Source organism: Macaca thibetana, chromosome 19 (assembly GCF_024542745.1).
Source record: "Macaca thibetana thibetana isolate TM-01 chromosome 19, ASM2454274v1, whole genome shotgun sequence".
Classification (NCBI taxonomy): domain Eukaryota; kingdom Metazoa; phylum Chordata; class Mammalia; order Primates; family Cercopithecidae; genus Macaca; species Macaca thibetana.
In genome coordinates, this window is record NC_065596.1 from 26,015,475 (window position 1) to 26,034,110 (window position 18,636).

Here is an 18,636-nt window from a genome sequence, read left to right on the forward strand (position 1 = left end):
GGTGCTCGGAGGAGGACAATTTCCTGTCAGGAAACCCCTCCCTCTCTGGGCCAGGGGCGGGAAGGACTCATTATCTGTCTGCCCTTTTAGGCCAGGCTGCGGTTGGGCTGGGAAGGCCGAGGCCCACAGCCGGGCCCCCACCCTCACCCCTGCTCCAGGCCGGAATCCGCCCACGCCTGCATGCTCTTCACGCCTCCCAAGGTGACAACACCATCCTGGGAGCCCCAGGGAGACACCCCAAGCTGGACGCCAGCCCAGAGCTGCTCTCCAGCATGGGCAAGCCCCGAGGACTTGGAATGAGAACTTGGGGGCAGGCAAGCATCTCTCCACAGTTCCCTGCCACAGGCTGAAGACCAGGAGGGAAGTTTTGCTGGGCCCAGGGGCTGGGGAGGGGGACCTATGGAGGAGGGCACTGGGCATGGCTTTGGAACTGTGGTTCTCTTTGTCTAGAAGCTCTTGCACCCAGGTCTGTACATGGGGCCCTCCTTTGCATCATCCCAGTTCCAGCCCCATGGTCTCTTCCTCTGTTCTCCACGGTCCCGTCTCACAGAGGCGTCACTCTGCTTTGTCCATTTATTTTGCTTTTTTTTTTTTTTCCCCCTGAGACAGAGTCTCGCTCTGTCACCCAGGCTAGAGTGCAGTGGCGTAATGATAGCTTACTGCAGCCTGGATCTCTCAGACTCAGACAATCCTCCCACCTCAGCCTCCTGAGTAGCTGGGACTACAGGCATGCGCCACCACGCCCAGCTAATGTTTGTATTTTTTGTAGAGACAGGGATCTCACTAGGTTCTCCAGGCTGGTCTCAAACTCCTGGCCTCAATCCATCTTCCTGCCTCGGCTTCCAAAGTGCTGGGATTAGAGGCGTGAGCCACCGTGCCCAGTCTGTCGATTTCTTTTTTTTTTTTTTTTTTTTTGAGACGGAGTCTCGCTCTGTCACCCAGGCTGGAGTGCAGTGGCCGGATCTCAGCCCACTGCAAGCTCCGCCTCCCAGGTTTACGCCATGCTCCTGCCTCAGCCTCCTGAGTAGCTGGGACTACAGGCGCCCGCCACCTCGCCCAGCTAGTTTTTTGTATTTTTTAGTAGAGACGGGGTTTCACCGTGTTAGCCAGGATGGTCTCGATCTCCTGACCTCGTGATCCGCCCGTCTCGGCCTCCCAAAGTGCTGGGATTACAGGCTTGAGCCACCGCGCCCGGCCTGTCGATTTCTTTATTGCACCTTCTACAATGTGAAATTATCAGATGCAGCTGGATTCCTTGCAGATAAACTCAGCAAAGCTCACTTTGTTGATCCTGTTCATCTTTATAAGCCTAGCTGCGTGCCTGGCCCTCAGCAGTCAAGATTTAAATGAAATTTAAATGAATGCATCGGTGGGGACAGACTGAAGCCGAGGGTTGGAGGTGGGTTTGGAGATGGACTTCCAGCTAGAGTTGGAGATGCCAAGTGAAGTGAGGGCTGGGGCTGGAGCTGGTGCTGGGTGGAGCTGGGTATGAGAGTCAGGGTTACTTTAAAAGACTAGGGCCATGTGTGGTGGGTCATGCCTGTAATCCTAGCACTTTGGGAGGCCAAGGCAGGGGGATTGCTTGAGCCCAGGAGATCAAGACCAGCCTGGTAACATAGCAAGATCCCATCTCTACAAAAAAAAATTTTTTTTTTTAATTAGCCAGGCGTAGTGGCACGCTGTAGTCCTAGCTACTAAGGGAGCTGAAGTGGGAGGATCATTTGATCCCGGGAGGTGGAGGCTGCAGTGAGCCATGATCTCACCACTGTGCTCTAGCCTGGGTGACTGAGAGAGACTGTCTCAAAAATTAAAAAAAAAAAAACTTTTTTTTTTCCAATAATAAAACTAGGCTGGTTGCAGTGGCTCATGCCTGTAATCCCAGCACTTTGGGAGGCCAAGGCGGCTGGATCACTTGAGGTCAGAAGTTTGAGACCAGCCTGGCCAACCTGATGAAACCCCACCTCTACTAAAAATCCCAGCACTTTGGGAGGCCGAGGCAGGCGGATCACGAGGTCAGGAGATCGAGACCATCCTGGCTAACATGCACCACTGCACTCCAGCCTGGGCAACTGAACGAGACTCCGTCTCAAAACAAATTTTTTTTAATTTTCTTGAAATACAATTCACATACCTAAGATTCGCCCTTTTCAAAAAGAGTCCGGTAGGTTTTAGTATATTCACAAGGCTGCAGCAAGCGTCACCACTATCTAATTCCAGAACATTCTCATCACCCCAAAAAGAAACCTGGTAGCCATCAGCGGTCACTTCTCATTCCCCCTCTGGCAACCCCTGGCAACCATTAATCTACTTTCTGTCTATGGATTGGCCAACTCTGAATATTTCATATGAATGGAAGCATACAATAAGTGATCTTTTGCGTCTGACTTCTTTCGCTAAACATGCTGTTTTCAAGGTTCATCCACTTTGCAGCCTCCCTCTCAGTAAGCCTCAGTCCCTGAGCATCTGGGAAATCGGGTGAGGACGCTGTTGGGAAAGGGAGGGCAGGGGTGGACCCTGGTGTGTGTGGGGCGCGTGTAGGGAGGTGATCGGCTGCCCCCGTGTGGTGCATGGTAGAACTGCAGCTCTCAGCGCCAATGCAGGGAAGAGGTTGGCGGCGCTCAGCCCCTCTAGCCCACCCCCAAGACCCCCACTTTCACCCTGCAGCGTCCCTGGGATCACAATACTTCTAGAACACTACCCTGGAACTCCTCCCTCTCTGCCACTGTCCCTGAGACTCCTCGGGCCATATTTGCCAAATAGTAATAATAATGTTCCCACAAACGAATTTTGAATCTGGCCCCCTGTGAAGCACTTTACTCACAAATTCTCATTTATTTGTTAGTAGTAACAAATTAAAATAACAAATAAATATAAACAAATTGACAAATAAAAATAGTAGCAGCCTGAGGTTGCTGCTATTATTATTTGGAGACAGGAAACCACAGTGTTGAGAGAGGGTCCAAGTTTGGGAACTTGGGAGCACTTGGATTCAAATCGTAGCCCTGCCACTAATTTGCCGTGTGACCTTCAACGTGCGACATTTCTCCCTTCCTTAGGTCTCTGCTTCCTCATCTGTAAATGGGGTTGATAAAGATGCTCCCTACATCCTGGGGTGGCAGAAAGGAGAAAGTGCTCAGAGCCTGGTATAAGCGCAGCTGCCATGAGTCTGTGTTGTTCATTGTATGAAGCAGTGCTGTGCTGCTGACTGTTTCACAACCAGCTTTTGGCTGAGTGCAGGGTAATCCCAGCACTCAGACCCAAGCGGGAGGATTGCTTGAGCCTGAGAGTTGGGGATCAGCCTGGGCAATATGGCTACAAAAAATTAGCTGGGCGTGATGATGATGCACACCTGTAGTCCCAGCGACTCGGTGGGGCTGAGCTGGGAGGATTGCTTGCGCCCGGGATGTCCAGGCTGCAGTGAGCCATAATCGCACCACTGCACTCTAGCCTGGGTGATGCAGTGAGACCCTGTCTCAAAAACAAAACATAGCAAAGCAAAACAAAACACCCCCAGCTCTCTGCAGGTGGGGGTGGGGAGCCTTAATTTATAGCATTTGCCAATTTCCATGGTGTAAATACTCCCACCATGGCTAATTTCAAGCTACCAAGGTGATGTCACAAGGCATTTTTGCCCCCCATTATATAGTACTTTTGCTGTGCAGCTACAATAGACGTAAGTAACCTCAAGATCACAGATAATGGCAAATGTAGTAAGATAATTAGGACGTGATGAGTATGTATTACCTGGACTTTTAATATAATTTAATTGTATGTTTGCATAATTTAATTTTTAATAATGGCTGTGTTTAACAACCAGTTCCAAAATTCCTGAGACATAACAATCAGCTTGCTCCAGCCAGATCCAGCACACTGCTGTTTTAGAAGGGGAAACTGAGGGTCAGGAAAGTGGCCCTCAGATAGACGAAGGCAGGGCACAGACCCCTTCCCAAAACCGTGTGACTCCCAGGCCAAGACTATGTAATGCCCGTTTTTCTTGTGGATGGTCCCCACAGCGCTGTGTGGCCTCCGAGAGGCCTTTGTCCTCTCCGGTCTCAGTCTGCCCGCATGGGGAGTGGCCGTGCCCTGCAGGCGAATACCTGCACAGGGTTCCTTCGCACCTGCCAGTGAGCAACACACGGATTCTTCCTCTCACTTTACAAACTGGGAAAGTGAAGCCCAGAAAGGGCAAGTACTTGCCCTGGGTCATACAGGTGGACAGAGATGGTCCCCAGCTGGGGTGCAGAGGAGAGGATACTGCAGCCCCAACCTGGGGGTCTGGAGCTTTGTGGGTTGGTGGAGGCGGCCTGACTAGGGAGGTCGCTGAGCCCTCAGCATTGGCCAAGCCCTGCACACCATCCCCTTGACCCACCCCACCCTTAGGCCTCCGAGGGAAGAGCTTCCCCTGCCCCCCCGCCAACTGGGGAGAGAATGGACCGGGGAGGGGGGGGGAGGGACAATGTGGGCAGCGCCTCTGGGGGCTTCTCTGGCTCAGTCCCTTTATCTCCATCTCTTCACAGATCTCTGCGTCTTTGTATCTCTTTGTCTCTCCCTGTGTGTGTGTGTGGGGGGGTCTCTCTTAGTCTTTGTCCCTCTGCGTCTCTGGGTCTCTCTGTCTCCGTGTCCCTGTATCTCTCCCTCTCTGTCCTCTGGCTCTCCGTTCATCTCCTTGCGCCTCTCTCTCCACCCTTTTGTAACTCGTCTCTCTCTCTTTGTGTCTCTTTATCTCTACGCCTGTCGATCTCTCTCTCTGCGTCTCTGGCGCTCTGCCCCGGTCTCTCTCTCCCCTTCTCTCCTCTCCAGTGCGCCTCTTCTTCTGGGCGAGAACACGCTCGCCGCCGGCGCGCCCAGACCCGCCTCCGCCCCCGGCGCCCCGGACCAGCCCGGGCCTGCGCCTTTAAGGGCCGGCGGCGGGGGGCGGGGTCCCGGTGCCCCGCCCTGCCCGCCCCTCCCCCTGACGTCCCTTCCTCCCTCCCCAGCCCCTCCACCGCCTCCCTCCGCCGCCGCCTGGGCCGGCTCCGCGCCCCCTCCGCGGCCCCCGCCCGCCCGCCTGCCCGCCCGCCGCCCCCATGGCGCCCGGGGTCCCCGCTGCACGGGGCCACTAGGACCCTCGGGGTCCCTTCCCCTCCCCCGCCCTGTCCTCTCTCCCGCGGCGCGGACCCGGGCGTTCTCGGCGCCCAGCTTTTGAGCTCGCGTCCCCAGGCCGGCAGGGGGGGGAGGGGAAGAGAGGGGACCCTGGGACCCCCCCCCCCCCCCCCCCCACCCGGCCGCCCCTGCCCCCCGGGACCCGGAGAAGATGTCTTCGCGGACGGTGCTGGCCCCGGGCAACGATCGGAACTCGGACACGGTGAGTGGGGCCCGGCCCCTTGGGGAGCCCTGACTGGGTCCAGCCGCCAAACCCTTCGCCCCGCTGTGCCCCTCGCCCCGCGAGCCCCTACCCTCGTTTCCTGGGCTCGACCCTACTCGTCGCCTCTCGACCCCTCCCGGACTTCCAGGCCTCTCGGCCCTCCCCACCTTTTCCAGCCCAGCCCGACCCCTGGGGGCGCCCCTCTCTCGGGACCCCTCTCTTGTCCCCGTGCAGACCGCTTCCGCTCGGGTCTGTTCCCTCCAGGAAGCCCCCTCCCCTGCTTCCAGGAGCCCCTCCCTTCCCTCGCGCGTGCTAAGCCCTTTCCCCTCCAGGCTGTCCGCGTCCGACACCTCGCCCCCTCCCGGATTTGCAGGGCCCCTGACCCCCCAAGGCCCGGCCCTGGCTCTCCCAGCGCGGCCTGGCCCTGTCCTGCCTCTGGCTCCGGCCTTCCCTATCTGGGGCTTGGTGCCGGCTCTCCAGGAGCCCCTCTCCTCTCATTCCCAGTCCTCTGCCCCTCCAGGACGCACCCGGGGCGCCTGTGGGCAGCCCTTGGCAGGAAGCTGGTTTCCACCTCTCCTGGGCCCCGGCCCTTTTCTGCCGCCTTCAAGGTCTCTCCTGTCCCAGGCCTGGTCCCCATCTTCCAAGCAGCCCTGTCCCTAGATCCCAGCACTCCGGGGCCCCCAGAAGCCACCTGGACCCTTTCTGGTCTCTTCCTCTCCCAGGAAGCCTTGGCCTCCAACTTCCAGGCCCCCACCTCACCCAGGCTCCTATTTCTAGGCCCTGGACCAGTCTGACTCCAGGCCTCATCCGCCCTCTATCAACTTCTCAGCTTCAGGCAAGCCCCTTCCCCAACCCCCAACCTCTCCACCCATGCTAGGCCAAACTTAGGCCCCTTCCCCACAAACCACCGTCCTTTCTCCTGCCCCAGGGCCTCCCCCTTCCTTGCTGGGGGTCTGGCCTCCCAAGGAAGCCCCCTCCTCAGCTTCAGAGGCCTTCCTCAGCTACAGGGCCTGGCCCCAGATCCTTCTTCCAGAAAACTCCCAGACCTGAAGCCTCTCATCTTGCCCTGGCTTCAAGCCCCTCATCTTGCCCTGGCTTCAAGCCCTTTTCCCTTGGGGTCAATCTGTTGGAAGCCTTCTCCCCAAATTTCTAGACCCTTTGACCTCCCCCAGGGCTCAGCCTTTATTCGTCTGTGCTGCTCCTTGCCCAAGAAACCCCTACCCCATACTTCCAGGTCCCCCAGACCCTTCTCTAGTTTCAAGGACTGCTCCTAGAAACCCCCTTCTCTGATTCCTAGGAGCTTCCCAAGATCCAGGGATTCCTGGCCTCTGACTTCCACTGCCCCAATGGCTTTGTCACTTTGCACCATTCCCAGGCGCCCCCTGCCTCTACACTGTTTCCCAGAGAGTCCCAGGGAGGCCCCTCCCCATCTCCTGTGTCTCTGATCACTCTGATCACTTCCAAAGACCTGCCCACCACCCAATCCTAGACGTCTCCCCAGCTGGGATCTTTGTGTCTTTCTCCAAATCTTTCTGCCAGGTCCCTGTTCCCCTTCCCCCTGTTTCCCTCACCTCTGACAGACCGCCCCCCCCATGCACACACACCATCAGAGATTTGTATCTGTCCCTTCCTCATCTTGCAGATCCCTCCCTCACAGAGACCACCCCCATCATCACTACGGGCCAGAACTCCAATTTGGAGTCTAATGAAATGCCTACTACCTCTGTTCCTTGGTCACTGCAATCTACAGTGAGGTGCCAGGGGCTCCACAGTCCTGGGTTCCAATGCTGGCATGGCCAGCTGGTTTGCCTTGTGTCCTCAGAAAACCAGTTCTCCCTTTCTGAGCCTCAGTTTCCTGCCCTGGAAAATAGGGGTGACCGCTTGAGTGCCTCCTTGGCTTACTCGATTCAGGCAAAGCCTGGCACCTAGGAAGCACTCCACAAATGCCAGCTGCTATTGTGGCTGTGGGTATGAGTCAGACGGCCCGTGGATTCTCAGCTCAGGGCTGTTATTAGTTGTTGAGTGAGGCTGCAGATTCACTCCCAGCTTGCAGCCTCAGTTTCCTTATCTCTAAATCGGGTTGCTGATGGCCCTCCGCTGTTAAGGATGTTTGCAGGAGCCAATGACGTGATGTGACTAAGGTGCACAGGGCCTGGCATGTGTCGTGGCTGTTGTGGTTATTAGTACTAGTTTAATTGTTCAGATAAACTTGGGTTCATATCCTGTTTCTGTCCCTCCCTAGCTGTGTGACCTCGGGCAAGTAACCTCACCTCTCTGAGCCTTGGTTTCCTTGTCTGTTAAGTGGAACGCCTGATGACGACTTGCTGTTCCCTGGGTTGTTAAGATGCGTGCATGGTGCGGATTTGAGGATGGCTAATCCCCTTTTCTCTCCTCCAACTCTTGTCACTAAGACCTGCCTGTCAGTCCTGATGGGGAGTCACCTGCCTGCCTCTGGAATAGGAGGTTGCAGCCCCCTCTCCTGTTACCTGGTTACCATGGCTACAGCCACATAGGGTCATGCTCCCCCACCCCAAGTTCCAGGGCCCCCCACCAGGGGGCCAGCCTCCCCAGGTTCCCTAGCAACAGGCCCGGGTGTTGGGGCGCCAGCCGGGCGAGAGGGAGCCAGGCCAGCTGGTGGTGCAGGCCAATTTTAGCTCCCACCCCCGGCCCCCAGGGGCTTTGTCACCCACTGCCCCAGCTGCCCCTCGCAGGGGTCCCTCAGCCATGCTGCCTTCAGCGTGGTGCCATCCCACCTCCAGCTGGCTGCCGTGGTGCCACCTGACGGGGGTTCTTCTCCAGGTCCTTATCTCAGTGGGGATCCGAGGCCTTATCTCCAGGATCTCCACCTGCCTCCCTGGTCTCTGCTGGGAGGAAGCCTGGGGCAGTGGGGAAGCCTGGCTCAGCACTCAGGAGGAATCAGCAGGCTGGGGTTCGCATCCCAGCACTCTGCTCCATCTGCCCTGTGACCTTGGGGGAGGGACTCCCCCTGCCTGTGCCTGGGGGTCCCCATCTGGAGACTGCAGATCATAATTGGACCCACATTGGAGGCCAGGGTGAGGGCACGGCAGGCAGTGGCAGACGCATGGTTAGAGCCCCGGCTGTGGTGGTTGGAACTGCCCAGCTGTGGGGAGATTGTCTTTCTGCCCCTGTGAATGGACTGTGTGACCTTCACATAGCATCTTCCCTCTCCAATGCTCAGTTTCTCTGCTGGAACGTGGAGTCGCTCACTGGGTTACTGCAGGAATCAAGTGTAGGCGAGTTGCCTGTTTACACAGGACTTGGTCCATAGCGTGAGCTGCTTTGTAGAAATGGTTCATGACCCAGCGTGGTAGCTCACACCTATAATCCCAGCACTTTGGGAGACCCAGGCGGGAGGATGGCTTGAGCCTGGGAGCTGAAGACTAGCCCGGGCAACATAGCAAGACTCCATCTCTACAAAAAAATTTGAAAATTGGCTGTGTGTCGTGGGGCACTCCTGTGGTCTCAGTTACTTGGGAGCCTGAGGTGGGAGGATCTGCTTGAACCCAGGCAGTTGAGGCTGCATTGAGCCTTGATTGCACCGCTGCACTTCAGCCTCGGCAACAGAGCAAGACCCTGTCTCAAAAAAAAAAAAAGGTTCAGGTGTGAGAGGCAGTGTGGTGTTGTGACAGAGAAGAGCATCAAGACTGGTGGAAACTACTGGGCATGGTGGCTCACCCCGGTAATCCCAGCACTTTGGGAGGCTGAGGCAGACGGATCACTTGAGGTCAGGAGTTCAAGACCAGCCTGGCCAACATGGTGAAACCCCGTCTTTACTAAAAATACAAAAATTAGCCGGGCGTGGTGGCGGGCACCTGTAATACTCGGGAGGCTGAGGGAGGAGAATTGCTTGAACCTGGGAGGTGGAGGTTGCAGTGAGTTGAGATCATGCCACTGCACTCCAGCCTGGGCAACAAGAGTGAAGCCCCATCAAAAAAAAAAAAAAAAAAAAAAAAAAAAAAGACTAGCGGAAACTGTTTGGGTTCAGATCTTGGGTCTGGGCCTCAGTTTCCCCACCTGTAAAGTGGAGATGATAGTGTGGTAATGGCCTCATATTGCATCAATGACCAGCATTAATTAAATGTTAGTTGTTGCTATCAAGTGGCCCGGCAGTGCCTTTCTCAGAGACTTGGGACACCAGCCCATCAGCCTCCTGGACTTTCTTCCTCCCCTCCTGTTGTCCTCCGGCTTCCCACTCCCAGCTAGAAGGGCACAGGCAGAACTGCCTTGGCAGGGGGCCTCAGGCACCCTGAGTCCCAGCCCTGAAAGGGAGACACAGTCCCTGGGGCTTCCAATCAGGCCAGGGCAGCTTGGAGCCGGCAGGTGACCTGTGGGGGAGAGAGGCGGGGAGGGGCGGGACAGTAGGAACAGAACATCGGGAGGAGAGAAGCCATGGTGTGGGAGACAGCAAGTCAGGGGCTGCTCAAACCCTGGGTGTTTCAGGGGGTGGCAGAAGCAACAATGTTTCCCATGGAAGGAGGATAACAGGGATTCAGCCAGGTCTCAGGGCCAGTGAAAGACTTGGTTATACCGCGGGGGGGTGTTGTCTCACGCCTGTAATCCCAGCACTTTGGGAGGCCAAGGTGGGTGGATCACCTGAGGTCAGGAGTTCAAGACCAACCCGGCCAACATGATGAAACTCCGTTCCTACTAAAAATACAAACTTAGCCAGGCATGGTGGCACATGCCTGTAATCCCAGCTACTCAGGAAGGCTGAGGCAGGAGAATCACTTGAACCCAGGAGGTGGAGGTTGCAGTGAGCCAAATCCCGCCACTGCACTCCAGCCTGGGCAACAAGAGCGAAACTCCGAAACTCCGTCCAAAAAAACCAAACAAACAAAAAGACTTGGTTACAATGTTTGGAGTCCAATCTGGGGCAACAGTGATTGGGATAAAATGTTAGGGGCATTCCACTGGGAATCAAATGTTGCCATTTGGGTTTGAAGTAGAATTTGGTGGCTGGAGAGGGGACGGTTGATGGGTCAAATAGCATGTCAGAACCAGTGGTGGTGGAGGAGGAGCCTCGAGTCCAGATTGAGGTCAGTGTTGATTGGGGTTGAGGGCAGTCTCATTTAGAGCAAAATATCGTAGAGGTGATCCAGGCTCCAGGACAGGCATATCCTGCTTTTTCGCACTGCCTTATCAAACTTCACAGATACTGTGTTTTCTACGAATTGAAGGTTTCTGACTACCCTGTGTTGAGCAAGCCTGTAGCCTCCATTTTTCCAATAGCCTGTGCACCATTCATGTCTCTGTCACATTTTGATAATTCACACAATATTTCAAACTTTTTCATTATTATTATAATAGCTGTTATGGTGATCTGTGATCAGTGATGTTTTTTCTTTTTTCTTTTTTTTTTTTTTTGAGACGGAGTCTTGCTGTGTCGCCCAGGCTGGAGTGCAGTGGCCAGATCTCAGCTCACTGCAAGCTCCGCCTCCCGGGTTCACGCCACTCTCCTGCCTCAGCCTCCTGAGTAGCTGGGACTACAGGCACCCACCACCTCGCCCGGCTAGTTTTTTGTATTTTTTTAGTAGAGACGGGGTTTCACCGTGTTAGCCAGGATGGTCTTGATCTCCTGACCTCCTGATCCGCCCGTCTCGACCTCCCAAAGTGCTGGGATTACAGGCTTGAGCCACCGCGCCCGGCCTTTTTTTTTTTTTTTTTTTTTTTTTTTAAAGAGACAGGGTCTTGCTCTGTTGCCCAGGCTGGAGTGCAGTGCCGTAATCATAGCTCACTGCAGCCTCGACCTCCTGGGGCTCCAGCGATCTTCCCATCTCAGCCCCCTGAGTAGCCAGGACTATAGGCACATGCCACCATGTCTAGCTAGTTTTCTTTTTTTTTTAGTTTTTCTAGAGATGGACATATCACTTCATTGCTGAGGCTAGTCTCAAACTCCCTGGCTTCAAGCAATCCTCCCACCTCGTCAATGATTTTTTTTATTGTGATTCACTGAAGGTTCAGATGATTGTTAGCATCTTTTAACAATAAGGTATTATAAAATTAAAGTATGTACATTGTTTTTATAGCTGTAATGCTATTATTGCACACTCAGTAGACTACAGTATGGTGTAAACACATTTTTTCTTTCTTTCTTTCTTTTTTTTTTTTGAGATGGAGTCCCACTCTGTCGCCCAGACGAGTGCAGTGGCACGATCTCAGCTCACTGCAACCTCCACCTCCCTGGTTCAAGTGATTCTCCTGCCTCAGCCTCCTGAGTAGCTGGGATTCCAGGTGTGCATCACCACATCCGGCTAAGTTTTGTATTTTTAGTAGAGACGGGGTTTCCGCATGTTGGCCAGGCTAGTCTCAAACTCCTGACCTCAGGTGATCCACCTGCCTTGGCCTTCCAAAGTGCTGGGATTACAGACGTGAGCCACCCCTCCTGGCCCATAATTTTTTTTTTTTTTTTTTTTGAGACAGAGTCTCGCTCTGTTGCCCAGGCTGGAGTGCAGTGGTGCCATCTCGGCTCACTGCAAGCTCCGCCTCCCGGGTTCACGCCATTCTCCTGCCTCAGCCTCCTGAGTAGCTGGGACTACAGGTGCAAGCTGCCACGCCTGGCTAGTTTTTTGTATTTTTAGTAGAGATGGGGTTTCACCGTGTTAGCCAGGATGGTCTCAATCTCCTGACCTCATGATCTGTCTGCCTCGGCCTCTCAAACTGCTGGGGTTACAGGCGTGAGCCACCGTGCCTGGACTTTTTTTTTTTTTTTTTTAGACCAAGTCTCAGTCTGTCACCCAGACCGGAGCGCAGTAGAGAGATCTTGGCTCACTACAACCTCCACCTCCCGGGTTCAAGCGATTCTCCTGCCTCAGCCTCCTGAGTAGCTGGGACTACAGGTGTCTGCCACCATGCCTGGCTAATTTTTGTATTTTTTTTAGTAGAGATGGGGTTTCACCATATTGGCCAAGTTGGTCTTGAACTCCTGACCTCGTGATCCACCCACCTCGGCCTCCCAAAGTGCTGGGATTACAGGCGTAAGCCACTGCTCCAGGCTGTCTGGCCCATAATTTTTATATGCACCGGGGATCCAAAAGATTTATGTGCATTGCTTTTTTGCAATATATGCTTTATTATGGTAGTCTGGAACCAAACTTGCAATATCTCTGAGGTATGTATGTAATTAGAAAAGGAGGTTGGGGCTGGATGCAGTGGCTCATATCTGTAATCCGTACGGCTGAGGCAGGTGGATCACCTGAGTCAGGAGTTTGAGACCAGCCTAGTCAACATGGTGAAACCTCGTCTCTACTAAAAATACAGAAATTAGCCAGGCATGATAGTGCACGCCTGTAATCCCAGCTACTCGGGAGGCTGAGGCAGGAGAATGGCTTGAACCCGGAGGCGGAGGTTGCAGAGAGCTGAGATTGTGCCACTGCACTCCAGCCTGGGTGACAGAGCAAGACTCCATCCCAAGAAAAAAAAAAAAAAAAGATAAAGTTGGTAGTAGTCAGACTGCAGTGAGGGTTGAAGAAGGGGTCTGATGCCTGGGGTCCTGGATGTTGCAGATTTGGAGGACACGGGAGCTTTTGTTCCTGGAGGCATCTTTTTGTAGAGAAAGATGAAGGATGCTTGGCTGTCTGTGACCTGAGGTTTAAAAGGGCCACAAAGGGGTCGGTAGCCAGACCTCAAGTTAATTGCACCAGCCTACGGGTGCCACGGAAGGTGGGATTGGATAGCTCATGCTGCGTCTCCCCCGCCCAGCATGGCACCTTGGGCAGTGGCCGCTCCTCGGACAAAGGCCCGTCCTGGTCCAGCCGCTCACTGGGTGCCCGTTGCCGGAACTCCATCGCCTCCTGTCCCGAGGAGCAGCCCCACGTGGGCAACTACCGCCTGCTGAGGACCATCGGGAAGGGCAACTTTGCCAAAGTCAAGCTGGCTCGGCACATCCTCACTGGTCGGGAGGTGAGTATGGGCACAGGGTGGGGCTTGGGGCAGTTTCCCGCGGGACCAGGTCTTCGGGGTACGTTGATAGAGGTCGGGATCGGCCCTGGGTTTGCTTTACGGCCTCAGGTAAGTTCCCGACTCTCTATGGGACAGGTCACAATATCCCCGATGTTCCCAGAACCACCCCCGTGGGAAAAGAGAACCCATTTCAGGTATCCCTGAAATTGCCGGGAGATCTCAGATCACAGGCAGTCCAATGTGTGCATTGCTAAGGATGCATGCGGCTTTTGTAGATAAACCTGAGCTGTGGCTGGATGCGTTGGCTCACACCTGTAATCCCAGCACTTTGAGAGGCCAAGGTAGGAGGATTGCTTGAGCTCAGGAGTTTGAGACCAGACTGGGCAACATAGCAAGACTTTGTCTCTACTGAAAAATAAATAAAATTTTAAAAAAATTAGCTGGGTGCAGTGATGCGTGCCTGTGGTCCCAGCTACTTGGGAGGCTGAGGCCGGAGGATCACTTGAGCTCAGGAGTTTGAAGCTGCGGTGAGGTGTGACCTCACCACTGCACTCCAGCCTGGGTAACAGAGTGAGACCTTATCTCAAAAAATAAAAATAAAAGAGGGCTGGGCACGGTGGCTCACGCCTGTAATCCCAGTACTTTGGGAAGCTGAGGCAGGTGGATTGCTTGAGGTCAGGAGTTTAAGACCAGCCTGACCAACATGGTGAAACCCTGTCTCTACTAAAAATACAAAAATTAGCTGGGTGTGGTGGCGCATGCCTATAATCCCAGCACTTTGGGAGACCGAGACGGGTGGATCACCTGAGATCAGGAGTTCAAGACCAGCCTGACTAACATGGTAAAACCCTGTCTCTACTAAAAATATAAAGATTAGCTGGGCGTGATGGCAGGCCCCTCTAATCTCAGCTACTTGGGAGACTGAGGCAGGAGAATTGCTTGAGCCCAGGAGGCAGAGGCAGAAGTTTCAATGAGCCAAGATCGCGCCACTGTATTCCAGCCTGGGCAACAAGAGTGAGACTCTGTCTCAAAAAAAAAAAAAAAAAAAATTGGCCAGGTGCAGTGGCTCATGCCTATAAAACCAGCACTTTGGGAGGCTGAGGCAGGTGGATCACCTGAGGTCAGGAGTTCAAGACCAGCCTGGCCAACATGGCAAAACCCCATCTTTACTAAAAAAAAAAAAAAATACAAAAATTAGCCAGGCGCGGTAGTGCGTGCCTGTAATCCCAACTACCTGGGAGGCTGAGGCAGGAGAATCACTGGAACCCAGGAGGCGGAGGCCGCAGTGAGCTGAGATTATGCCTCTGCACTCCAGCCTGAGTGACAGAGCAAGACTCCATCTCAAAAATAAATAGTAAATAAATTAAAAATGAAAAGTAAAGTTAAATAAACCTGAGCTGCCTGTCTGTTTTAAGGGTAAACTTTGGTTCCTTGAAATCTTCCTGTGATCTGGAGAACACAGCAGGTTTATTTATGTTGTATTCTCAGTTACACACAGCCTCACTCTCCCGACCTCCTCTTTCAGAGCAGGCATCTGTGCTGAGTATGGCGACATTGCGAAAAGGGCCCACACAGGCTTTGCAGCCTAGATACGAGGTCTCTAACTCACTTAGAGGAAAAAGAATGGTGGATGATTTCATGATTTCCCCACCCCTCCTTCAGTTTTAGAGAAATGATTGGAATGAATTATCCTGCCTTGGATGGACTCTCTCCTTCCCTCACACTGTCTACACCATACACGCGAAAGACACCAAGCCCCGATGGTCTTACGGGCAAATTCTACCAGATGTTCACATTTTATGCCAGTTCTTCCAGAGACTAAAGAAAGAACTTCACTGCCCGATAGGTTTTTAGGTGCCAGTTTGTCCTTAAGAGCAAAACCAGACAAGAAACAAAATTACTGGCCAGTCTGGTGAACATAGGTACAAAAATCTTATACAAAATATTAACAAACAGAACCTGGCAAATCAATTAAAGAAAACTGTGTGATGATGAAGCTGGCTTTATCTTAGGAATGCAAAGTTCTTTTCCCTTTGACAATTTATTCATGTACTTCACCACATTCTCAGATTAAAGGAGAGAAACCATATGATCGTCTCAATACTGGCATAAAAAGTGTTTGATAAAATTTTTAAAAACCCATTCGTGAGAATATGAGGAAAGCTAAGGGGCCCCCTCTTCCATGAAGAACACATGGTTCCCTGTATGTGGATCTGGTTCCAGGGGTTTCTGAGAGGGACCTGGCCCCATCTCTGTTTTAAAAATAAAATGAGGCCGGGCGCGGTGGCTCAAGCCTGTAATCCCAGCACTTTGGGAGGCCGAGACGGGCGGATCACGAGGTCAGGAGATCAAGACCATCCTGGCTAACACGGTGAAACCCCGTCTCTACTAAAAAATACAAAAAACTAGCCGGGCGAGGTGGCGGCGCCTGTAGTCCCAGCTACTCGGGAGGCTGAGGCAGGAGAAGGGTGTAAACCTGGGAGGCGGAGCTTGCAGTGAGGTGAGATCCGGCCACTGCACTCCAGCTTGGGCGACAGAGCAAGACTCCGTCTCAAAAAAAAAAAAAAAAAAAAAAAAAAAAAAAAAAAAAAAACACAAAAAAAAAAAATAAAATGAAAGTTTCACTGCAGACCGGGTGCGGTGGTTCATGCCTGTATTCCCAGCACTTTCGGAGGCTGAGGTGGGCGGATCACCTGAGGTCGGGAGTTCAAGACCAGCTTGGCCAACATGGAGAAACCCTGTCTCTACTAAAAATACAAAATTAGCTGTGTGTGGTGACGCATGCCTGGAATCCCAGCTACTCGGGAGGCTGAGGCAGGAAAATCCCTTGAGCCCGGGAGGTAGAGGTTGCTGTGAGCCAAGATGGCACCATTGTGCTCCAGCCTGAGCAACAAGAGGGAAACTCTATCTCAAAAAAAAAAAAAAAGTTTCACTGCAAAAGAAGTATAAGGAGAGTTCAGTGACATTCTGATTTCCTTCCCATGATGTATCTCAAAGCTGTTTTAAAAGTTGTGTTTAAAAGGTAGATTCCATCGTGCTGCGTAAATTCAAATCTGGCCCACAACTTACTACAGTTTACTATCCATATAACTTTGGCCAAGTGACTCAACAGCTCTGTGCCTCAGTTTCTCTGTTGGTAAAATGAGGATAATCCTGTTAGCCAAGTGTTGGTGGCACGTGCCTCTGGTCCCAGCTACTTGGGAGGCTGAGGTGGGAGGATCGCTTGAGCCCAGGAGATCAAGGTTGCAGTGAGCTATGATGACACCACTGTAACACCACTGTACTCTAGCCTGGGCAACAGAGCAAGACTCTGCCTCCAAACAAACAAAAGAGGGGGTGGGTGTGGAGAATGGGAGGGATAATCCTAGCACTTACCTCACAGGTGGTTGTGAGGATTAAGAGTTCTCATTAGGCCGGGCGTGGTGGCTCACGCCTGTAATCCCAGCACTTTGGAAGGCCGAGGCGGGCGGATCACAAGGTCAGGAGATCGAGACCATGGTGAAACCCCGTCTCTACTAAAAATAGAAAAAAATTAGCCGGGCGCAGTGGCGGGCGCCTGTAGTCCCAGCTACTCGGGAGGCTGAGGCCGGAGAATGGCGTGAACCCGGGAGGCGGAGCTTGCAGTGAGCCGAGATTGCGCCACTGCACTCCAGCCTGGGCGACAGAGCGAGACTCCGTCTCAAAAAAAAAAAAAAAAAAAAAAAAAAAGAGTTCTCATTAGTAAAGCACATAGGCCTGGTAGAGTGAGGACTTAGTACGTGTTAGCCAGTTGTTATTTATTCCACTGTCCTTTTGTTCAAAACAAAGATGTGATGGGCGAGTGATCTGCGGTGCCCTTACAAAGGGATCCCCTCAAGGTCTTGGCCGTGCCCACATCCCCTCAGGCAGCTCTGGAGCGTCAGCCAGGCCCTGCTGTGGAATAAGGATATTTCTCTGCAGAAGTGAGGGTGGCAGTGGAGACAGTGAGGACAGCTTGTGCAAAGGCCCTGAGTCCCCAAGTTCCCCATCCACTGGGTATGGCCCAGAGTGAGGGCTCTTCCGGGAGAGGGGGCAAGGGAAGGATATCCTAGGGTGATCTGAGCTGGGCCAGGCTGGAGTGCAGTGGCGCCATCTTGGCTCACTGCAACCTCCACCTCCCAGGCTCAAGCGATTCTCCCACCACAGCCTCCCGAGTAGCTGGGATTACAGGCGCCCGCTACCACACCCGACTAATTTTTGTATTTTTAGGAGAGACAGGGTTTCATCACGTTGACCAGACTGGTCTCGAACTCCTGGCCTCAAGTGATACTCCCGCCTTGGTCCTCCAAAAAATGCTGGGATTACAGGCCTGAGCCACCACGCCCAGTGGGGCCTGTGGTACCTTGACCTTCCCTCCTCCTTTCCTCCCTCTCTAGGTTGCCATCAAGATCATCGACAAAACCCAGCTGAATCCCAGCAGCCTGCAGAAGGTGAGGCTGGGAAGATGGGGGAGAGCAGGAGCCAGGCTTCCGGGACAGCCGGGTGACCCACCTGACCCCTCCTGCGGGGGCCCGGCTGGGGAAAGGATCCCCCAAGCCACCCACCCTCACTCTCCTCTGTCTTCCTTTCTGGCCACACCCAGCTGTTCCGAGAAGTCCGCATCATGAAGGGCCTAAACCACCCCAACATCGGTGAGGAGGGAACGGGTGCAGGGGCAGGCCACCAGCCGGACACTTGCAAAGGAATTGGGGGTGGTGGCAGTGGTTAGAATAGTTGGAGACCCACCAGGCGCAGTGGCTCGCTCCTGGAATCCCAGCACTTTGGGAGGCCAAGGCTGGTGGATCACTTGAGGTCAGGAGTTCGACACCAGTCTGACCAACATGGTGAAACCCTCTCTACTAAAAATACAAAAATGAGCAGGGTGTGGTGGTGGATGCCTGTAATCCCAGCTACTTGGGAGACCGAGGCAGAATTGCTTGAGCCCAGGAGGCAGAGGTTGCAGTGAGCCGAGATCACACCACTGCACCCCGGCCTGGGCAATAAAGCGAGACTTTGTCTCAAAAAAAAAAAAAAAGTTAGAGACCTGGTTTCTTATAGTTGCATCACTGCTGTGTGACCTTGGGCAAGTCACTTAACCTCCTTGAGCTATTTTCTTTTCTGGAGTAGGGATGATAAGAGGGCCTATTACCAGGTCATTGTGAGGATTGACAAAGATCATGCGTCCAAAATGCTTAGTTTGGGCTGAGCTATGGGACTTGGTCCGATTATTTCCACCAGCATCAGCATCCTCACTGTCATTACCACTGGGCAGAGCGGGGAGAGAGGGGTCTTTAGTGAGAGAAGCGGAGTTTAGCTCCGCGTGGATGTGGCTGCAGCATTCATTCATTTACTCAGTAACTGTTGATTGAGTGGCT

General features: G+C 53.5%; 1 protein-coding gene across 4 annotated transcripts in view; it reads left to right on the plus strand.

Annotated features, from left to right (window-relative positions):
- The first annotated feature begins 4,951 nt into the window (after positions 1–4,951).
- MARK4 (microtubule affinity regulating kinase 4) overlaps positions 4,952–18,636 on the plus strand; it is a 53,828-nt gene continuing 40,143 nt past the window's right edge. For 2 of the 4 annotated variants that reach the window (XM_050772098.1, XM_050772096.1), the window contains exons 1-4: positions 4,952–5,344; positions 13,064–13,264; positions 17,659–17,712; positions 17,865–17,913. In XM_050772098.1, the coding sequence (XP_050628055.1) occupies positions 5,294–5,344; positions 13,064–13,264; positions 17,659–17,712; positions 17,865–17,913 (355 nt within the window). In that variant the 5' untranslated portion in view covers positions 4,952–5,293. The remainder of the gene's footprint in view (positions 5,345–13,063; positions 13,265–17,658; positions 17,713–17,864; positions 17,914–18,636) is intronic. The other 2 variants (XR_007721751.1, XM_050772099.1) reach the window with 1 other exon arrangement.